The sequence below is a fragment of the Anneissia japonica genome, unplaced genomic scaffold (genome assembly GCF_011630105.1).
Source record: "Anneissia japonica isolate Jap-2015-1 unplaced genomic scaffold, ASM1163010v1 scaffold287948_len850469_cov200, whole genome shotgun sequence".
Classification (NCBI taxonomy): Eukaryota; Metazoa; Echinodermata; class Crinoidea; order Comatulida; family Comatulidae; genus Anneissia; species Anneissia japonica.
This window is the reverse complement of record NW_022699796.1, coordinates 258543-281284: the sequence shown is the minus strand read 5'-3', so window position 1 is coordinate 281284 and position 22742 is coordinate 258543. Positions and strand designations below refer to the sequence as shown.

The 22742-nt window shown below is 31.5% G+C and overlaps 1 protein-coding gene across 1 annotated transcript in view; it reads right to left on the bottom strand.

Moving 5' to 3' along the window:
* The window catches only part of LOC117103128 (tetratricopeptide repeat protein 28-like), a gene marked incomplete at its 5' end in the record, with an annotated part of 41718 nt that extends 19730 nt beyond the window's left edge, over positions 1-21988 (bottom strand). Inside the window, 1 exon segment of the mRNA XM_033243630.1 lies at positions 21674-21988. Within this exon segment, the coding sequence (XP_033099521.1) occupies positions 21674-21988 (315 nt within the window).
* Positions 21989-22742: the final 754 nt, after the last annotated feature.

Below are 22742 nucleotides of genomic sequence, written 5' to 3'. Positions count from 1 at the left end.
AAAATGTTTCATTGACAAAAAAGAAAGAAAATGTAAATCTGAAAAGTTTTGTATGACAATCAATAATTATGTGGAATTGCAGTAAACTGAACCAAATGCAAGGCTGGTTATCCATGGTCCATGTAAATATGTACCGAGTTGAGCACTTAGTGCAAATTTTTGATTTTCTGGTATATTTTGAGGACCAAGTTGAAAACTTTAAAACTTAATGAAATGCAATTTCTAAAATTTCTAGTTTTTTATACGGTTTTTTTAGTTTTTCTTAGAATGTCTTATTTATCACTGTACTCTTTTTATTTATACAGTATGTTACTTCAATGCCGGATTTTTTTATTTTTAACTTTCTTTCAACTTCAAAATGACCTTGTTAAATGCATCTGTACAGGTGACAATGCTACCATTTTCCATGAAATCAATTGCTATGGACCTACTATTGCATATATAGATTTGAATTCAGGAAATAAATCATTATAAATACTTGCAGCTGTTAATAAAGAACAGCCTAAAATCAATCCTACATTTTGTTGATTGAATCTCATATACTGTAATAATTTCAGTGAAAATATAAATGTTTATTTAATAAATGCCTAGGCACCTGCACAAATCTGGAAGAATACAAATTAAGATTTTTAATTTCTTACTTTCTCTTTTAAAATATTGCAAAACAATAATGGTACACTATTAAAACACACTACCAAAATACAATTATAATTGAACAATGAGATTTTGCTACATAACAAATGGCAGTTTTGACTGTATTCTTTGTCTTACTTGTTTGTGTAAACATTATAAACTTTTCAATTATTGGCTCATAATTAATGTGTCTTTCATTTACAAAGAAGACAAAGGTAATGTTCTAATGTCTTTCTAAAGTTATTGTCAGACATAGCAACCATAATATTCAACATGCTTTAGATTAGAACATATAATCTTGTATTATGGCATTACTCTTTCGTAAGTTTTTCACATTGACTGATTATTCAATTTTGCTCTTTTGTTTTGCTTTAAAGTTTCATCTCCAAAATTTAACAATGGCACACAGCCTTGTAGAATAGCACCCTCTGGACAAACAAGTTTCCATATCAAAATATACTTTTAATAATAATTATTTAAAATCAGGACTGACAACCTTACAAAAAGGTGCCAAAAGCTGTTTTTTCATAAGTCGTTATGGTACTTATATCTGTTTGTGTAAATTTTTCTCTGTTGGAATGGTAAAATATAATTAAATAAACATAAATTAGTAAACAATCGTTATTCTATTGTTTAGCCTATTATTATTTAAAGAAAGGATGAATAAATAGATAGATGAATAAATGAATAAAGGGATAAAAGAAGGAGTAGGTAAATGACTACAGTAACTGTGAAATAGTGAAAATTCAGCCCTAATTTGTATAATCATTAAAATACTTGTAGTTTATACATCACTCCTTAACTCATTAATTTTCCCTCGTTACAAAAACCAAGATATGCATAGCCCTTCAATCTTCTATCGTAATGAATATCCGTAGCATGCCCCAACACCTGTCCTTGCCTAAACTAAAGGAAGCAGTCATTATCAACTTTATTAACATTTAATCTATGTTATATATTGTGAAGCCACAAGTCGTACTGAACACCAATTGTTTTGCGAAAGATCTTTGGAATATTGATTTTAAAATGATCTTGAAAACATGGAATGGACAGCTTTGATACCCTCTGACATATTTTCCCATAAAACCATATCAAATTTACATTGAAAAAAAAATATTTAAGAAATATAAATCTTCAAATGTTTCCAATTTCAAGTCTACTATTGAGAAACAAAACCTTTGAACAAGTTACTAAAATTTATGAATACATTCATGCAAAAAAAGGAACACTGATTTAAACAAAAATAAATGTTATTTTCAGTCACATAACAGAGCTACTTTGATTCTACATTGCTTAAACTGAATGTTATTTAGAGACTCTATCTCAGAATATGACAAAGTATGGTACCTTAAAACAGATTTTTACACAAGGTTATGAAGCTACTGTTCATATTACTGTATGTTGTGAAATGTAAACTGTTAAACACATGATTCTATCAATAGACACACCCACTGACCAGGAAAAAATAGAGCTAATATTTGGAATTTATGACACAGTGGGGTTCAGGTGATGTCTCAGGGGTTCCTGGGGGATGTCTGGGGATAATATAATCTATTATTTTGAGACATCAATACCTTATACTTCAATTGTTCCAATGGCATGTCATTGTTTAGAATTGTATTTAATAAATATGTTCCTTGTAATTAGGTAGGCTATTAGGATTATACTAAAATATATAAGGATACAAATTATTTCAAAACTTTTCCATAAGAGCGGTGTAGAAAATACTGGCAAAGTACCTTATTGTAGCCCTCCAAGCTTCACATTCTAGAAGTATTAAATAATTACACAGTAAATGCACATCATTTTATAATGTCCTGTACTACAATTACTATATTTTTATATAGGCCTTCACAAGCAATTTCAAGTTGCCCTACCTTTTCTGTTTACCTTCAATTATATTTGCAATATTTATGTTATATTTTTCAATATTTAATTAATATTACTTGTAATTTCCTATTGTATTAACACTTATGTTTATAATTTCTATCTATAATCTAAATAATGTATTGTACAGTCAATCAAACTAAATACCTTTTCTAATTTTTTTAATGTAAAACTTTCACAGGATATTTTAACTTTGATAACCTATCTAAGGTGAGATATAAGGTGCTTGGCACGTCCTTCCCTTCTTATAACAACAACAACAACAACAACAACAACAACAACAACAACAACAACAACAACAACAACAACAACAACAACTTTATTTACAAACGGAGAAACATGTCACATAAAATGTCTTTTTCACAAGACCGTTTTGACTTAAATACAAATTATACAAAGTTTTAAGTACATGACGTAAAAAAACAAAAGTAAGAATCATTGAAGCAAACTGAGAAATATAACATTACAAGCCAAAAAAGAAAATTTGAAAAAATTTGAAATCATTAATTGTAAATTTCATAATATAATACAAATAAATAAGTATAATGCATATTTTGTTTCTGTTTTGTATTTTTCTGATTTTTTTTGTCTATAAATTTCTAGGGATGATTCTAAGACAAATAATTTAAAAAAAAAAGTTCTAATTTTCCAAATGAAGGATACTACTGTAACCTTATTGCCACACTAAAGTAAACAAAATAAGTTAAGCAATTCAAAATATAATTTACTTTTTCAAGTTGTTTAGTAAACAAATCATACTTTCTAACTGAATGTCAAAAATTTCACCACTATTACTCCCTCTAGAAACATGATTATTAAATTGAACTTGATTTGAACGTCTTTGTTCAAAGGTGTACTTATGTCTTCACAGGTCTTGCTTGTTTTATTAGCTTTTCATCCGCAGACAAACATTGGAATGATTTGAATATAGTCACATCTCATATGTTTAAATCTAACTCTGTTGATATGTTGCTTTCCCCACGTTTTTTATGATATACGATATCAAACCCCTTTTATGAATGTTCTATGATTTACAATAACATTTAAGATATCGTGAACAGTTATCTTGATGTGATTTACAACAAATATCTAGACACCAAGAATAAAATATGAGGAATGTAAAAGATCAAACTCTTCACTCTATATGTGCAACATTTTAACTATTATTAATATTTTTAGTATAAACTAAAGTATAGATAAACTTAAAAGTAAACACACATTATAAACGCAATGATTTTATAAATTTATTAGATTGTATGTTACTGTGGAAAATATGGGAATAGTAAAACTAATTCTAAAAAAGACTATATAAAAAATATGAAATTTCAATTACTTTGCCAAGTATAATAAAAAAAAAATCTATACTTTCCTTACCTTCTTCCTAGGCATCCATTTCATCATTCTTAATAATTTCCGAAATGTGGCACCAATCACTTAGCATCAACAATTTATGACAGAAAAATTCAGCTAGATCCCTTTTTTTAGAATTTAATCATCAAAATGTGGTTAAAAACAGCCTGAGCCAGCATGGCCTCAGTCGAGAAGCCCCAACTTTGCCTGGCTTTCCACTGATCCATATGACTTGGGTCACAATTAGGCTAGCCACGCTCTAAATCTTGCACAGGTTGTCAGCAGCTCATACCTGCCCATTGGGAGTATACTATAAACATAGCCATGCTGGATTGAGGTATATAAATCGACTCTGATGAATCCTACTCAATGCAGTCTTCAATTCAAGTACTAGCGAATTACAGCCGAGAATTCTTGACAAACAAAATTAGTAAAAATATCCCGATTGGATAATCACAACGATGAGCATAGTGATGGTTTATATCATTATCAATCCGATGACCTTACTAAAATTTAAGACAATTATGTAATCATGTGGTGTGTAAAAACTTGACAGAAGTTACTCTGAAGAGTTAGTAGACAGAAATGAAATTGAGGAATGGTTTCTCTGAAGAAATGCGTTGGAAAAGCTGACATAGAAGTGAAAGTAACCTGAATGACAAGGATCTGACAGTGTTTGAAACTTTACACTGACACTCAATTTTAGTTCAAACATTTGTTTCCCATTTTAAAGGTACATCTGCAGTTGCATAAAAATATAGAAAAGCTTCAGAAATGTAATAAATTCACCCTGAGGTGGATAAGTTTTTGCAAGCTGTACCCTCCTCAAACTGAGGAAGCCAGTTTATGTCTCCTCATTGAAAAAGCCATCGCCTTGGGAAGCTCATAGCACAACTAAGCCTCAACATTACTTTACAACTCCTGAAAACAGGTGAAAATTACATTGCAACAAAAGTCATTCTTGATTGATGAATCAGTATAAATACACAAACTTGACCAAAATCGTACAGAGCAAACAGTGAAAAATATACTGAAAATAATTTCCAAAGTGTTGAGGAAAATGTTTAAATTCTTGCAGCTGGCAACCATCGTGATGAAATATCATAATAAAAGAATTATGAAGACAAATTTGAATGTAGCAGTAAATTAAAGCTCATAATTTTAAATAGAGCTCCAATTAAATTTTTCACTAAGTGAATTGAGTTTAATGTCTTCATTAAATCAAACAAGCACAAATGGAACTTGATAATTCAATTTAACACTTCAGCGGAAACAATATTCAGGTTAAGTTCTAAATGTTAAAATCAGTAATTTCTCAATATTTTCATTCAATACTCGCCACAGCCACTTCTGCAAAGCTTCTGATCTTGTTCTTAAATTACTTCTCTCAGTGAAACTTACTGCAAAAGCTTTATTGGTCAGAAAAAGTGTGATGTTTCCAGAATGTTTAGACAGCCTCAACACTCGAGAAATGTTGCATTGTAAATGTTTTCTGCGAGCATAGCAAATTTTATAAGACTACTATATCGATTCTTAAGACAAACAAATTAGCATCACATTTTCAAGTTTCTATGCAACATTTATGTAAACAAATTATTTTATGGAATTAATAGCCTTGCTTTGCCATCTTACTATTGATTTGCGGCTCTATATAACAAATGATTTTCTCAATTTGCAGGTAATAATCACGTTCATAATCTTGGATAATCCACACTGATGAATGAAAAACCGTAATTCAAGTATTGGAAATGAATCAGTACTATATTCAAAAGCCAACTTTGTAGCAATGCATCAGTCGGCTGTCTATCAATAGCTGGTGACAGGTGAGAAATGGTGCTGATGAAACTCATGCTACATACATCTATAATCTAAAGAACTTCCAACCATCTCAAAAGAAAATTAAAATCCTCCATAATGACTAGTGACATCACATGATTAATTAAATTCTGCTCATACAACATTAGCAAAACATTTCCATTTGCACTGCTGTACTTACTCAAATACTGAGGCAAACAAGAGTTCCTCTTAAGCGCTAGCAGTGAAGCAGCTGTTTTTCACACAAATGCACCGAGGAAAAATACGGATACTTTATTTATTCTTTAGGGTTTTTCTATAATACAGAGAGACTATTGTGCGACTATTTTTACTAGTGTGCAATGTAATTCCGGATTATTCAATTATAAACCTGTAATAGTATTTAATTGGTGATGTCTGATATCAATGCTTTGATGCTTGCATACTTGCTTTGTCAGCCTAAGAAAACAAACCTTTACTTCAATGAACGCTTCATTAAACAACAGATATCGCCAGAAAGACAAATGTACAAATTTAAATAGAACTTGATTAATATAAAAATATTAACATACTTTTGTACACAAAAACTCACCTTCCTTTTTCAGTAGGTCTATCTCATTGTTCACAACAGAAATGAATGTTCTGAGTAAAATTCTCCATATCATTTTGCACTAAAATAATTCTTATGAATAATGACCGCATTAACAAATGTATTGTATAAATATTTTTATATCTTATCATTATATTGTTTAACTATAAATAGAAAGCACTTTGATTGAGCAAAATGTTTTAATGTAAAGTATTTTTAATGTCTTAATATATCGCATAAATCCCTCTAATATAACAAAAAATCATTACGTCCAGTAGGTATATTGAATCATAATTATAGAGCTTCATGCTTTTTCTATGATTGCTTTTCTATGTACTGGTTGTAAACAACAAATACACTACACTTATTGTTTTGCCCAGGCTCACACTGTTACTGATTTTAGGCTCAAAATGTTCTTATTTTGTTCTTATTTTACACACTTTCAAACACAGAAAATTATAATGGTACAGCGGTATACACTGTACTGAAATGTAGTTAAAATTGGCCCCGAAGAAATTGCCCTTGAAAAAAGGCCCTGGAAAAAATTTCCCCAGAAAAAGATCAAAATGGCCCTGAATGACAGGAGGTACACCTACAGTACTGCATTGTATCATAGAGGGTATTACATAGTCACACCTACTGCATAGAAGGTACAGATATAATTTTTTGTTTTTGGTTTTTCTAGTAATAAAAATCTCATTTGACATTTTACCTTAGCCTCTATTTGTTCTTAATTTTTAAGTAATTTCAATCTAAGTGTTCTTATAAAATGAGTTCCTATTTTTTTTTAAAAAAGTGTACTGGTTGTAAACAGCAAATACATTAGTCTTTTGTTTATTAAATATACAGTGCACTTAAATATTTTAAATGAAAACTTTATTTTCATTCATTACTCTAAACAAGTACAGTAGTCCTACTAACTGGCAAACTGTGCTTATAACTTTTGTAGAATAGAATCTCCGGAACAAAAGAGCAAATACTAATAGATTTAAACAACTCACTGAATACACAAACATAACAGTGCCAGAGTAGTCACCTTGATACAGAAAATGTAATTAACCGAACTGTCACAACAACCAATGATTTGACACCATCTACAATGCCTAACTTGTACTTGATCACCACACTATAAATCATGTGATATCTCAACAAGGAGGTACCAACTATAGTTACCGATTACATCAATACTGTATGCCTAAGATGTAACACTTTATATTATATAAATTAGGCTCTGTGTCAAATATTGTCATAAAGTAATAACTATCTTATTAAATGACAATCCCCATTCAATCACAAAATGCAGCACAGACATTATGATGAGTGACATTATTTAATAATAATTATTAAATTATAAATAATAATTTCATATGATAAAATGTGCCATGTTATATCATGCATTTCAAATTATAATTTTGTTTCAATTTTCTTCATATTTGGCAACTTGTGAACAAACAACTAATCATTTTGCATTGTTTCTGTATTTACTTTAAAATTAAATAAGAATCTGTCAGTAAATCTTGTTATACTAGACAAGATACTGTACATGAAATATGAGCACTAAAATTATGCATGTACGACCCCAACATATCTTGAAAGACCCCAACATATGTGAAAATAAATCTTGTGACATACCAAATTAAAGTTAATAGAAGCAAAATATATCAAGTTAAATTAAATCTGAAGATTAACATATTACATATTCTCAAAACACGGGTTTAACAGGTTTTCTGTTAATTTTAATCAAAATGTTATTTTATTCAACTTAAACTGAATGTCAAAATGTAATAATGTTGAAATAGTTAACACATAACAAATGACAGTATGTGACTTTGGGGTGAATGTTGGGGTGAGCGGATGGATTATTGTAATATATATACTGGCAGTTACATAAAGCTTATGTCAAGGGGAAATGTCTAAGCATCTGTCAGAATCTCTTTGGGTTATAGTACAAAACATAAAACTATAAACAATTCCTGTTTCATTTTGTTTTTATCTGATCATATTTCAAAATGAAAAAGATTTATAGAGCATACCTTTATACTCAATCAGACACATTCAATAGATTCATTATAAAATCAGAAGCAAAAAATTATTATATTGATTGTTTAACAAATCCAACAAATGTTAAATATTTTTTTAAAGTATATACAGTAGCAGTAAATTAATTGAATGAGCCTATCCTACAGTATTGTTGTAGGATGTATTGGGATGGGAAGGAATGTGGGTGTGGGGACATTGGTGCTGCCAGCAGTTACAGGGGCTTACATTAAGCCCCCGTCAGGACTTAATTAAGCAAACTACAGCTTTGACTTGTTGGCCTAAAGAATACTATTTTCTTTTTCTACATGGGGTTCACCGATATGTTTGACATAAGATAATATGAAACAAACTTTGAAAAAAGTGATACAAGCCATTATTGATTCTACTGTATATTTCAAACTTTATTAGTATATCTTCAGGAATAAATTATGTACACAATTAGACTTACTTATATACAGTTACAAGGTACCAATTATGCAGAGAATAACCAATCAAATTGCAGAGATATAACCAATCATATTAAGAAGTATTATGTAGAGATTAGAGATTTATTCCTGGAGTTCAAAATATAGAATAAATAATGGCTTGTATCACTTTTTTCAGAGTTTGTTTCATACTATCCTATTTCTACATTATTTGAGGCATAATACGTGCTTAAACTCTAGGCCACTTAATCCTACACCCAGGTCTCCATCACAGTTGTTGTACCCCTGTCAAACAGCAGCCTCCATATTAAACATAATGAGGGTGCCCCCAATGTGTCAGAAGACGCCCTTCTCAAATCTAAATATTGTATTCATAAAACAAGCCATGCATTATGAAGGAATTTTATTTTTCTGTTTTGTATTATTAGAACAGGTTACAAACAAACACACTGAAATTTCATCCCTCCATAAAAATGTTGACAATGTCATTAACAGAGTTTGATCACAGGTTTCAGGTAAAAATTTACATTGAAATGTCAACAATGGTTAGGACGATCATTTATGCATGATTGAACCAAAATTTACCTCCAAGACCGAAAAACAAACCTGTTCCCAAAATTCTACTTAAAAAGAATTCAGAAACCAAGACACAAAGTCTTACAGCTGTTGCAACCAACAGAATGCAAGTTCACAAACCAACACTGATGATTAGTTTCAATATTAATAGGAACAGTGATAAGAATTTCATGATGTAGCCCTAAATTCCAGCCAGCTGAGTTAAGAAAAATTGGAGCGCGAACCTGCAAGATATGCGAGGGGATTTAAACTGGGTGCTTGGGCTGATGGTGGGTTGAGGCGCTCAGTTTTTATAGAATTTGAGGTTCTACTTTGATTGATTTTTACTGCCTAGCATACTTTTTTGATAAGCTTTACAAGAAGATTTGATGCTTTATTAATCTTCTCAAAAAAGTGATTTTTTATTTTTTTTCAAATATACATCAAACAAATAGGCATAGTATGATTCACCTTTTCTTGTTTAGGTATTTATTTTCTGGTACCAATATTGGTATCGTGTTCAAGATTCTGCTGACATTAATACTAAACTAAATACTTTCCGAGCCACTAGGGCTCATAGGGCTGGAGGTTATCCCCATTTTCTGTAGTGTGAAGCAGATGCGAGTTGTACTCCCCCTGGACGGGACACTAGTCCGTCGCAGGTTAGTACCCAGCAGTTTGCTAGTACCCATTGATACAGCTGGGTGGACTGAAGCAATGTAGCTATTACTGCCTTGTCCAAGGACACAAGCGAATCTGCACAGCGGAGACTCAAAACCCCGACTTCAACCGCTGCACTAAACTGCCGCTACAATTAATACAGCTGCCAAAAAAGCTAAACAACACAATAAACTACATGAAAAAAAGAGTGAATACAAACTCCCTAAGATGACGACAAAAACACATGGGGCAGGCTATATGGCACAAGTTATGACATAAAGAATTAACATGGACCTAAGATTCATTGAACTTGACATACAGTATTTCTGGCAACCAAGCATGTAATGATGTTACTAAGAATGACTCGAACTCAGAATGCCATCTCTAAAATACCCACCAGAACACATACCATAGACTCTCTGTCTATAATATCAGTTTTGTAACCTTGATATGTATTTAATTACACCCTTTTGCATTCCATAAAATATAATGGTTGTTTCGGTATACTGTATCACATGTAGAAAGCAAAAGTTGTATTATTAAATACATCATGCTACATAGTACATACAATGTTTGCTAGCAGGCCTACCACCAGCCACCCGTAAATATGTGGGTCCTATCTGCTATGTCGCAAACAAACAACCTTACCACCCCGCTTTACAAATGTTGGTAAACACTGCATTAGTATTCCAAAAGACAGTAGTAGAACTAAGTTTTTCTCACTAGTGTAATTCCAAAACTGATTTTACAGAAATCTCATTGAATATTCATGGTTTTTTAAAAACAATATTCTTAATTGGTCATTATGATACTGATAATGTTACTTAATTAAGTTAATTACAGATAATAGTAACGAGCATTACTTTGACACTGAGTGAAGCATCACTTGAGAAAACAATTCCAGAATACCCTAATGATAACTTATTAAAGTTATATCTGTCAACAAGGAGGAGAAAACAAAGCAAACTTTAGTTCTAACTCATCAATCCTTACACCAATTAAAAAAGTCTATAATTAAACACTACCATAAATAGCAAGGCTCTGAAGAATGAGCGCCTGGTAGGGATCAATTCCCAATTCTTGGTCAAAACCTTGAAAGCAAGCAATGCACTTTCCTATACAATAAATCAGTGGTAACTATACAGGTTGATCAAGTTCTGTAGTCTATAGTCATTAGGCATTTATTGTATACACTTGGGAGTTGAGATATTTGATTCATGACTTTCTGGGAGAGGAAATAGAATGGCAACAAACCACTTGCATTTGACCACTTTAAAAAACAAAAAACAAAAAAAACACCAAAAGTCATCAGCACAGTATGAGCATAAATTGTAATTCAATGAATGCAAAGCAAAAACAAGTTCACTCTGTACAAGAAGTTTAAATTCTTTTTATATTCAAGCTTTATTAAAGAATTTACTTTACCTATTAGACCATTTATTTTACCTGTATCTACACCACTTTTATCTCCTTGTACATTCATGTTGTTTATCTATCTTTTTTTTTCTCTGTTTTTCTCATAATTTTATTCTGTTTTGTCATTGATTTGTCTAAGTGGGTGCCTTCATATCAGCCATGCTAAAAGAGTTACCCACTTAAAATATAGTTGGAATAAATAAATTTATTTTATGTCTATTTATATGTTTACTATAAACTCTGTTTAGTGGTACTTATCACTGCCACTTTCTAAATGAATGAAAGCAAATAAAAATAGTGAATTCCAATAATAATTTAACTTGTAAAAACATTACAACATGACATCCATCCACCAAAAATGAGTATAATAACTTAGCAGCTTTGCCATTCAGTAATAATCCATACATCATATTAAATAATTTAAATAGTGGAGATGGGACACTGATCCCATAATTTACTGTACATTATTATTGGGATTAAATCACTGAATTTCACCAAATCATATTAAAAGTTATATATGTGAGAATGAAACAGGTTATTATGAACAATGCTCAAACAAAAATAATTCCTACTAAACAGACAAAACATTTTGAACAAGTTTACAAGACAAGTTATGTGGGAAGCCCTATGTGTATAAAAACAAGTTTAACTAAAAGATGTATTGTCCCATGCAAAATACAAACAAAAATAATAAAAATCTTTTTTGAAATTAACATGCTCATTTTGAAGTAACATTAAAAATTATCAACTTGAACATAGAAAGGTGGGCTGCTCCCACGAAAGAGAAAAAAAACTTGAATATAAACATTAATGTACTGAAAAAAATGTTTACACATAATTTTACAGCGAAAAATAATACAAACGCCTCCAATCACTGGAAGTGTTTTATTATTTTTAATATAATTATTCAGTATAAAATCAGGGTACACATTTTTTATATTACATAATTTTTATGCTCAAGTTAATAATTTGTATATTACTACGAAGTGAGCAAGTTAATTTCAATATTATTTTTTACAATTTATTTTTCCTATCATTTTCAGGGGACAATACAGTCCTGATAAATGCAAAAACAAAATCAAATGCATTACCACAGATATAATGAAACAAATTAATAATTATGTAATAAAACATGGTAGTTAAATAATCAATATAAAATTTATGTACTGTAAGCCTAAGGTTAGAGTAAACTACAGACGGTAATGTGCATTACGTTAGACACTCATATTGCACATTCTACAAGTATTTGCTACAAAATATTATGATTCAATTCAAAAATATTTAAGTAGTGACTGAACAGCTTCTGTTTCTCCGATAATGTTTAGCAACACCTGCGTAGATAACAATGTTATTTTGACCATTTCCTGCTAGCATGTCTAAACACTACTACGGTACTATAGGGAAGTTGATTCTATTCAAACTATAGAGGTCTCACTTCTTAAAATTATACATCTGACAACTTGATTCTTATGAAGATGCAATGGGTGAGTCTATACATTTCCATGTCAGTCCTTATAAGCATGGAATGATTTAAGAGATAAGGGATGGTAAGGGGTGACTAAATAAGATGTAGTAAGTGTAAGACAACATGGGCCTGGTAAGTGATGCAAAGAATATAAAGTGCAGAGATGACTTTTTAGTTCCAAAATCCATATTTGTTGGAAACTTAAGATCATAAACTTGTGAATTAACTGGTAATATTTGGTAGACTTATTTTAAAGAATAATTTGCTTTAAGATACCATAGAAATATTTTTGATTTATGAATGATTCATGTGCTTTCACTATTTTTAAGCTATTTGTTAATATGAATAATTGATTGTACTAATAACTTTTATATGTTTGTGTTTGTATCATTTCATGATACATGACTGACTATGGTATTTTCAATATTTTATATATTTTTACAACTACCTACATATGCACCAATTTTGATTCTAGGCTTAGTCAAAACCAAGAAACACACCTATTACAGTACTAACACTTACAATACTATTTAGATTTATTTGTCAAACTATCATAAAGTGGTTAAAAAAAAAAAAGAATAATAGAGGAAAAATACTTTTGTTTGATTATTTGGTCTATTACAGAAATATAATACTGTAGAAACCAGTAATGCATTCATTAATAACACCTCGAAAAATAAAACCATGTAATAGCAGAACATATAAAATGTAATTTACAGCAGCCATATTTTCATGTTACTTGAGGTAGCCTACAATACTACAGTATTACTCATACATCCCACATTTATTGATACAAATTACAGCCACTATTTTAAGAGAAAGCATTTGTAAACTGTTGTACCTATAATTCTTTCTTACCTTTCCAGAAACCATGTTTTCAGTTGATTTAAGCTGTACAATAATACGTTTATTACCACAATGACACGTCAATAGACAAGATATACAGTTTTTTTGCACGTACCCTTCCCATCGTTTTATCAGTTTCCTCCCTCTTTCAATGATCAGCAACAATCCATCACACTACACACTGTGTCAAAATACAGGTGTTTAAGACAATCAGAAAAGTTAACACTGCATTAAGTGCTGTCGGCTTATTTCTAATGCACAAGAAACACTTTAGTCTGACCAACTTCTACTCCAAGAGCTTATGGAGGTAAACTTAGCATTAATGCTGGTATTATTATTAACCCTTGATCGCATAAGAACTGATTTATTCTTTTTTAAAAGTTGATGATACAAGATAAGCTTGAAGCTGTACAATGATTGTCATTAAACAAGTGGTCATGTTTGCAGAGTGCATCCTTGAAGAATAATAGCAGAAGTATTTCCTAAGTACGAAATCACAGTTCAAAGCAGCACTTTGTGGGCTTATTAACCTCAAATTATTCAGAGTAATTAAGTACCAATCCCTAAGTAATGTCTAACTATTAACTATTAATTGACTAAATCTGTTTATTTCTATTTCAGATGTCATTTAGCAAAATAAAAACTTTCAGATTCTAACATATGAATGAATTATAGATGATGTTGTTGGAAGAGCTAGAAAAATAAAACGTATTATCAATCAGACCTATTTAAAAGTTCAACAAAAGAATGCACAAGTAGGCCTACTGTAATATAATCAATGAATTCTTTATCAAAATTGTTATATTTAGTATAGTAATGAATGTAATACTAGAATCTGTGTCACAAAGGCCGTTAACATCTAATGGCACCGAGGAAGAGGTTTTACCCCGTCTGATTACACAATACACCAATCATCAGATACATCTCAGTACATCAGATTCACAAAGAGCCAGCCGTTGGTTGGCCCTTCTTCTCGTAGCTGTGTTTTTGTTATTCAAAATGCATCTATTCTCAACCAATATTTAGTGTGTGGTTAAGTCAATATGAGGAAAGGTTTTGAGCAAATATTGTACAGAAAGCTGGCTTGATCTGCCCTCAAATCCTACAAGTATACTATAGTAACTGACAATGCAAACTTTAGCCGGCAAACCAATTTTTTTCATTGCATTCTTTTCATGATAGAATTGACATTATTGTCTATTATGCAACTAGGAAAGAAACAGCATCCCAAGTGTACACTTAAACTAAAGTCATTGCTTTAATTTTGATTCTCTACTGATTCCTTGACGACAAACATAAATGTTGATCATAATATTAAGGGATGCACACTTGGGAGACAGTGCCAACTAGGAGTAAGATATGAGCAAACCTCAAAGAACCTTAGATTGTTATTAGTTCAATGCCAGACAATGCAATAATTGTTCATGGAACACCTTTCATAAAAAAATTCACACCTGTGGCGATATCTTTAAGTCGGAATGAAAAGTTCACTAATTCCGCTTTACACCTTCTCACTATTGCAGTTAGTTCGGCTAGATTTACACCTGTGAAATCATAAGCTAATCCCCTAAACTCCAGTTAATCTTATCGTTTAGCTCTTAAGCCAAGCCTTTTGTAAACTCATAACAAACTTTGACGCATTACCAAAAACAATATACCTGCATGCATACCTGCAGACCAGGTACTGTAGTATCTATCATAGACTTCAACCAAGAACTTCAATATGTTGCAAAAACACCTTAACTGATGATAGTAGTTCAAAGTGGTACTAAATATATTCATGTTCAATATCAACGACATCCATTAAAGTGGTTGGGTCAACGGTTGTGGCTCGTACTCTCCACCTAAAGGCCGAGCGTTTGAAACCCACCCAAATGTTAACAATTCAGAAAAAGATATAAATTTTAAATAATCAAATTCAACAGATACCACAGAGCCACGCCCATCATCCTAAAAGAATTTGGACACTGTTTTACGCAAAGAATATACTGCAGTAAAATTCTCAGTACAGTATCTGGTTTTAAAAGTCAAAAAATATGACTATGATTTATTTTTCTGAAATACACAGAAGTTTGTAATGAGTGATATATCTATCCATATCGAGAATATTTCATAAATCTTTCTTTCTCTCTTGTAATTTACTATCTCTCTATGTACAACTGGTGCCATGCAAACTTTTGAGGATTGATTGATTGATTGAGTGATTGGATGGATGGTTGAGTTCACAAATTGGCTATATAATATCATCATTCATAATTTCACTTGAACATATGAATAAAAGGACATATAGAAGACATTATGACATGTGATATTCAGTACTATATTGAACAGCTCCCTCATTGGTTTACTTCCTGTTAATACTAGATTCACTTTCATTTCAATTAACAATGAAAAAAATATAATATAAACTTACCATCTAAAATGTGGAAAAAAAATTACAAACGTACTGATCAGGCCTCTTGGGAAAAAATATAACCTTTTTTTTTTAAAGGTGAAATGCTATTTTAAATTTCCCCCAGATATAATTTGACATTAATCTCACAAAAAAAAAAAAAAAAAAAAAAAAAAAAAAAACTAATGTAGAGTGGGCACTTGAGAGATTGCATATTTCTGCCAGGGTAATAAAAGAAGCCTGCAAATTATTCAACAATGTTACAAAATTTTGGAATTTATTGACTAAGGTCCTAAAATTAAAATGCCATAGAACAAAGATTCTACCATTCTACACAAATGCAATAATTAATTACATCCACCACATTTAATCAAATACCTAAAAAGAAAATTCATAGCTGAAGAGAAACGTTAAAGAGTAATTTCACATTAGAAAGAAAACAAACATCATGAATAGAGATGTGGGAAGGTATGAACTATCCCATAAATAATGTTTTTGATGACATCATCCCAGATCAGGTTGCAGGAGGCCAGGCCTCAAAGACGACAACTCGTCAAGAACATAGGAGCAACTGAGGGTGCATGTTAACCTCGACAACACCTAGGTAAAGTCAAGACCAATCTGTAACAACATCTGCAGTTTTATACAAGAATTCTCGCAAAAAATACTTAGCAAAATGGTATGCAAGTAAAGTTTTTGTTTATTTTTGGACCATCAAATAAAGAATAAACATTCAATAACAAGTTTGCGTTTGGTTAGATTATACTCAAAGACAAGACTAAAGCCTTAGCCTTATGTCAATTAGTTATCTTTACTTGTAATTTCTCCATTCTTCCTTTAATACTTTTCTTAGCTAATTCCCTATTACTTTTTATCGGACACACAAACCACCAAGATCATGACCTTTGCCTGACTTAAGTTTGTATTTTAGATTTTCCTTAATACTTAATGCTTTATTCAGATTTGTCCAAGACTAATGATACAACAATGTTAACCTATTATCTAAGGATTTTTGTTTCCTTTTTAGCCTGTGGACATGGCTTTTTTGGCAGCTTAGGTTTAGTGTTAATAGTTCATTACACAGAAGCCAAATCTTATATCATTGGTACTGAGGCATACTGTCTAGTATTAAGAAATTGTAGGAAAACCTCTTGAACAATCTTAATTAAAACTTGGGTTGGTAAATTAAAAACTTTATTAACTAATGAGATACAGATTTCAATAATTCAATCATCACTGATTTCACAGACATTTTACTATAAAAATTCTTGAAATACCATACACTTTATGTTGGTGTCTGTCCAGAATTGTTCGTTCTCAGCAGCGAAAATGCTATGAAAGGGCAAAAAAAAAAAAGTCAAAAAAATAAAATAAAAGGAAAGAACAGAATAAAAATATACTAAGCTGTCCAGGATTAGAAAATTATCCTGTTATCTTTGGAAATTGTTGCCAAAAAAATAATCATCTCAAATCTGCCATATCAGCAAAAATGATCAAGAAACCATAGTAATCATTAAAAAGTCTTTGACACCAAGAAGTCTATAGCATTCAATAATTCCAAACATTACATTACTTTAGGCGCTCTTTGCAAAATGCATTAAGGATAATTGAATAATAGCATTTTTCATTTTCTCATGAGTATTGTTATCATCCAAGCCTCACAAACCAATGAATACTCTACTCTATTTAACATCAACCAAACCAGTTGATATTGCCAAACAAGCAACACAGCATGAACAGTAGAAGTTAGCAGCGCTGTAGTACCATAATAACAGTGGTGACATCAAGACTACTATAGTAGCAATAGCAGAAGTAGTGGTAGAAGTAGCAGCAGTAATGTGTAAAAGTAGCACAGTCGAAGAAATAGCAAAGTAGTAATAAAGCCTAAGTGATATATTTCCCCTTAAATTCACAGTATTATAAGGTAATTTAAGTTTCTAAGAGTCTGTAAATAATGTACCTACTGCCAAGTTTTAAGTTCAATGTACTTATACTGGTCAATAAAAAGCAAATTTATTCTCGTGCCTCAATTACTAATAGTGATACAGGAACTGTACTTCAAAAAGTTGGACAAAAAAACTTAACTCTAAACCAAAATACTTCACATCTAACAAATACCTTCCAGGATGATAATGTAACACTGACTGTCAGCACGGCTTTTGTATCAATTCCCAATATAGTCCTTAACATGCCGTAACTATGGTGATGTTTATTTCCCCCACTGGCTATGTTTTCAGGTGTAGAATGACTAGGTAATAATCTGCCAATTTTCCTATTCATTTCCTATGTCTTGGGAATTATAACTCTGTTGAGATGGAAGTTGAAACAGAGAGGGAATACTGCAGGTTTAGATTAGATTATTATCATTGATTTATTAAGATAAACTATGCTAAAAATTTTAAAACTGACCTTTAAACATCATCAATTACTTTATTTTTAATTTATATTTATTACAGAAATGAAGTACAATGATTTTTTTTTTTATCAAAAAGAGCCAAACGATAGACTTCTTTTCTACTACTTAGTCGACTAATCTGGTGGTAGCCACTGTGTGTACGCTGAACCATGGAGATCTGTAGCTCCCCGGTTCTATTCCCATCGCTGCCTCTCCTTGTGTTTCAGCTGAAAGGCTGAAATACAAGTTACAATAGCGCAGCAGCCAATAGTCATCTTTCGGATGAGACGTTTAAGCCATTGGTCCCCTGTGCATTATGGCCCATGTGCACGTTAAAGAACGCAGTACACTCTTCAGAAACGAGTAGGGGTTTGTCTCCCGGTGTACTGCCCAATCACCACCAGAAGGACCACACTGGAATTAAGTTTTCTTCTAGACATTTTTTGTGGGCTATCCTTGGTGTTTACAACAAATTAATCCAATCCAATACGCTTTTCTCGAAGTTTTGATGATAAAAGCTATCTTTGTTGGTGGCGTACAAGCCTCTCCACCACCAAAAATTTTAATCAGACCAAATATTATTTCTTGAGCCTTCAAACACAGACAGCAGAATTCAGATTCATAATGGAGTTTTACAACACACCCAAATGCTAATAGATCCTTGTCATTTGATTGGTGGGTTTAATATCATGTGATAATGGGTATTTACACCATTTAATGGAGGAGTAATCCTTTCTTTTGATTTGCGTCACTCTTCATGAGGATTCAGTTTTATTTTCATGCATGTTTGTTGCATTCGTTTCATTCCATTGCACACCACAACCTGTTTTTTTTTTTTTTTGTAAAGACACTGTACGATATTACAGGACCTTTTTTTCGGAAGGTCAAATTGTGGCTATGAAATGTTGCCTTAAATGACGCCTTTACCATTCGTTGATGCTCAGATGCCTTGTTCAATGTAACAGTTCACCTTTCAACTCAGGAAGAGATTCATTACGTTATATAACATTTTCTAAGTTTAAAATGACAAAGTTTCTTTTGTTTTGATTTATTTCAGTTACACTAGTGAACTGCATACAGTAGGTCACAAATGCAACGTAGGCCTAAATATTTCACTTCCCAAATGCACTTTAGAAAGCACTTTTTTATGAATACTGATGATTGAATAATTTGATTAAACAGAGAGGTGATACTGTATACCAATAAATGATTTATGTAAATTCACAAAGCCCATGTGCACGTTAAAGAACGCAGTACACTCTTCAGAAATGAGTAGGGGTTTGTCTCCCGGTGTACTGCTCAATCACCCCCAGAAGGACCACACTGGAATTAAGTTTTCTTCTAGACACTTTTTGTGGGCTATCCTTGGTGTTTACAACAAATTAATCCAATCCAATACGCTTTTCTCGAAGTTTTGATGATAATAGCTATCTTTGTTGGTGGCGTACAAACCTCTCCACCACCAAAAATTTTAATCAGACCAAATATTATATCTTGAGCCTTCAAACACAGACAGCAGAATTCAGATTCATAATGGAGTTTTACAACAAACCCAAATGCTAATAGATCCTTGTCATTTGATTGGTGGGTTTCATATCATGTGGTAATGGGTATTTACACCATTTAATGGAGTAATCCTTTCTTTTGATTTGCGTCACTCTTCATGAGGATTCAGTTTTATTTTCATGCATGTTTGTTGCATTCGTTTCATTCCATTGCACACCACAACCTGTTTTTTTTTTTTTTGTAAAGACACTGTACGATATTACAGGACCTTTTTTTCGGAAGGTCAAATTGTGGCTATGAAATGTTGCCTTAAATGACGCCTTTACCATTCGTTGATGCTCAGATGCCTTGTTCAATGTAACAGTTCACCTTTCAACTCAGGAAGAGATTCATTACGTTATATAACATTTTCTAAGTTTAAAATGACAAAGTTTCTTTTGTTTTGATTTATTTCAGTTACACTAGTGAACTGCATACAGTAGGTCACAAATGCAACGTAGGCCTAAATATTTCACTTCCCAAATGCACTTTAGAAAGCACTTTTTTATGAATACTGATGATTGAATAATTTGATTAAACAGAGAGGTGATACTGTATACCAATAAATGATTTATGTAAATTCACAAAAAAAAAAAAAAAAACAACATTTTTTACAAGGTTTAAACTATAGAAATATGTTGTGTTTGACATTAATACATGAGTGTCACTGATATAGATCCACAATGAGGATTTATAAGCTTTCCAACTTACTACCACAACGTAAAACAGAATCATATTCCAAAAAAGATAATTGAAGATCATACTCTGCTTCTCCATTCAGGCCCATGTACATTTATACTGGGCTGGAACAACATGGGCTGAGCTATTAACTGCTGGAATTATTTTCGAGCATGCTAATTTAAGATTTCTTATTTCAGTCTATCTATGCAATGAAAAGATGTCACTTGTAAGTCAACAAAATGTTTAAATATTTAATATTTCTCTGTTTTATCAATTCATTTTCATGCTATATTTAAGTATGTAATTGTTTCAGACATACTCTTATTTGGTTCATTTTGCTATGGGCCTATTATTAGCAAAATTTAGCAAACTTCTGAAATCCCCAAAAAGTAGCGATAAACATCGGCTCTTTTAATGTGGAATTATTCAAATATTACGATAAAGCTACAATATCGAGTAGTACAATCATTTATTATTTATATGAAAAACATATGCAGTGATCCTCCTATGTTTCATGTGATGTCACCCATGTTATAAATTACATTCTACATCCTAATGCTACAAAAGTGCAAAGTTCACATAAATTGATCTAGTACAGGTCCAATGTTGTGTTAGTAATGTGAACATAATGTAAACATCTTTTTTTGCACTCGTATATTACGAGAAAATCAGCATAATAATAGAGTCAATTGAATAATAATACTTCACATACCAATGTTCAATACATGATGTACCGTTAATTCAGAAATGATTTGTTTCCTTCACTAAACTACAATAAGCAATGCATAATGAAGCTCATAGACACGACAGAAATGTACAGTAACGCAAAACATAGAGAAGATCCATACAAAGCGTGACATTTGATCTAATGTCATTTTCTAATACTCAACTGCGATGACTTTGACACGTTCGTTTTCCCAATTCGCCACAAACTATAATTGGTACAAGCAAGTACTGTAGAAATATTCTTCAGGTGTATGTAATAAAACAAATTACTTACCTTTGCCCATTTCGGATTAAGTTCCTTTGCACGAGTGGCATCTTGAAGAGCGTCCTCATACTGCTTAATTTTCACATACGCTGCTGAGCGATTACTGAACAAAATGTGATTCGTAGGGTCCAATTTGATAGCTTCTGTGTATAGTGTAATGGCACGGGGGTAATCACATGCCTGACAGGCCTCGTTGCTAAGCCGAACCTTCTCTTGGAAGAGGGTTCTCTTATCTTCCATGGTGGAACCTATGCTGTCAATGTGACTACTGCTGGAGTGACAAGAACTGGAGCTGCCATTGTCATACTCCTTTGGAGACTTTCTCTGAAAATAGAATAAAAATAAAATTAAACTCTACATCAATAAATCTTATAAATTGCAAATGGTAGAGCTGGATGGTAGAGACAATTATTGTATGAAATTTCATAGCCAAAACAATTGTAAAGCTCTAAATAATCAGCTATATGTACAAAAATTATGGCATAAAATGCAATTATCAATATATATTAAATTTTGGTCCGCAAAACTTAATTAAAACTACTGTATAAATATATTGCAGTACAATAATTTTTAAATAGCATGGGAAAATAATATATAGTAAATATAATAAACTTTTAGTATTGCTCATTTTATACAAAGTGGCTAAAATAATTTTTAAATGATTTCAATATTTTATAAGATATGATAAACTGTAATTTTCCATCAAAACATGTTAGAAACTCATTTGTCTATTTGGCATAAAATACAAAAATGCATTAATTAAATTACATCACAATCCGCATTGCACTAGAAATACAAATATAAAATTGTTTTATCAAAAGGAATTAATTGAGTACAAGGAATCATTCTGTCAATAGATGAATCGTAATTCATTGATGTATCTAATGACTAACCTGTTTTAAAAAACAAAATTGAGTCATATATTAAAATACATCTGGGGCAATGGTAAAGAGTTGTCATATAGCATCTCCCATTGGGATCATTAGATGCATCCTAAGAAACAACATAATGACATATAATGTCTGTGTAACAAATAGCTGTTTACTTCAAAGGGAAACAGTAAAGTTGATATCAAAAC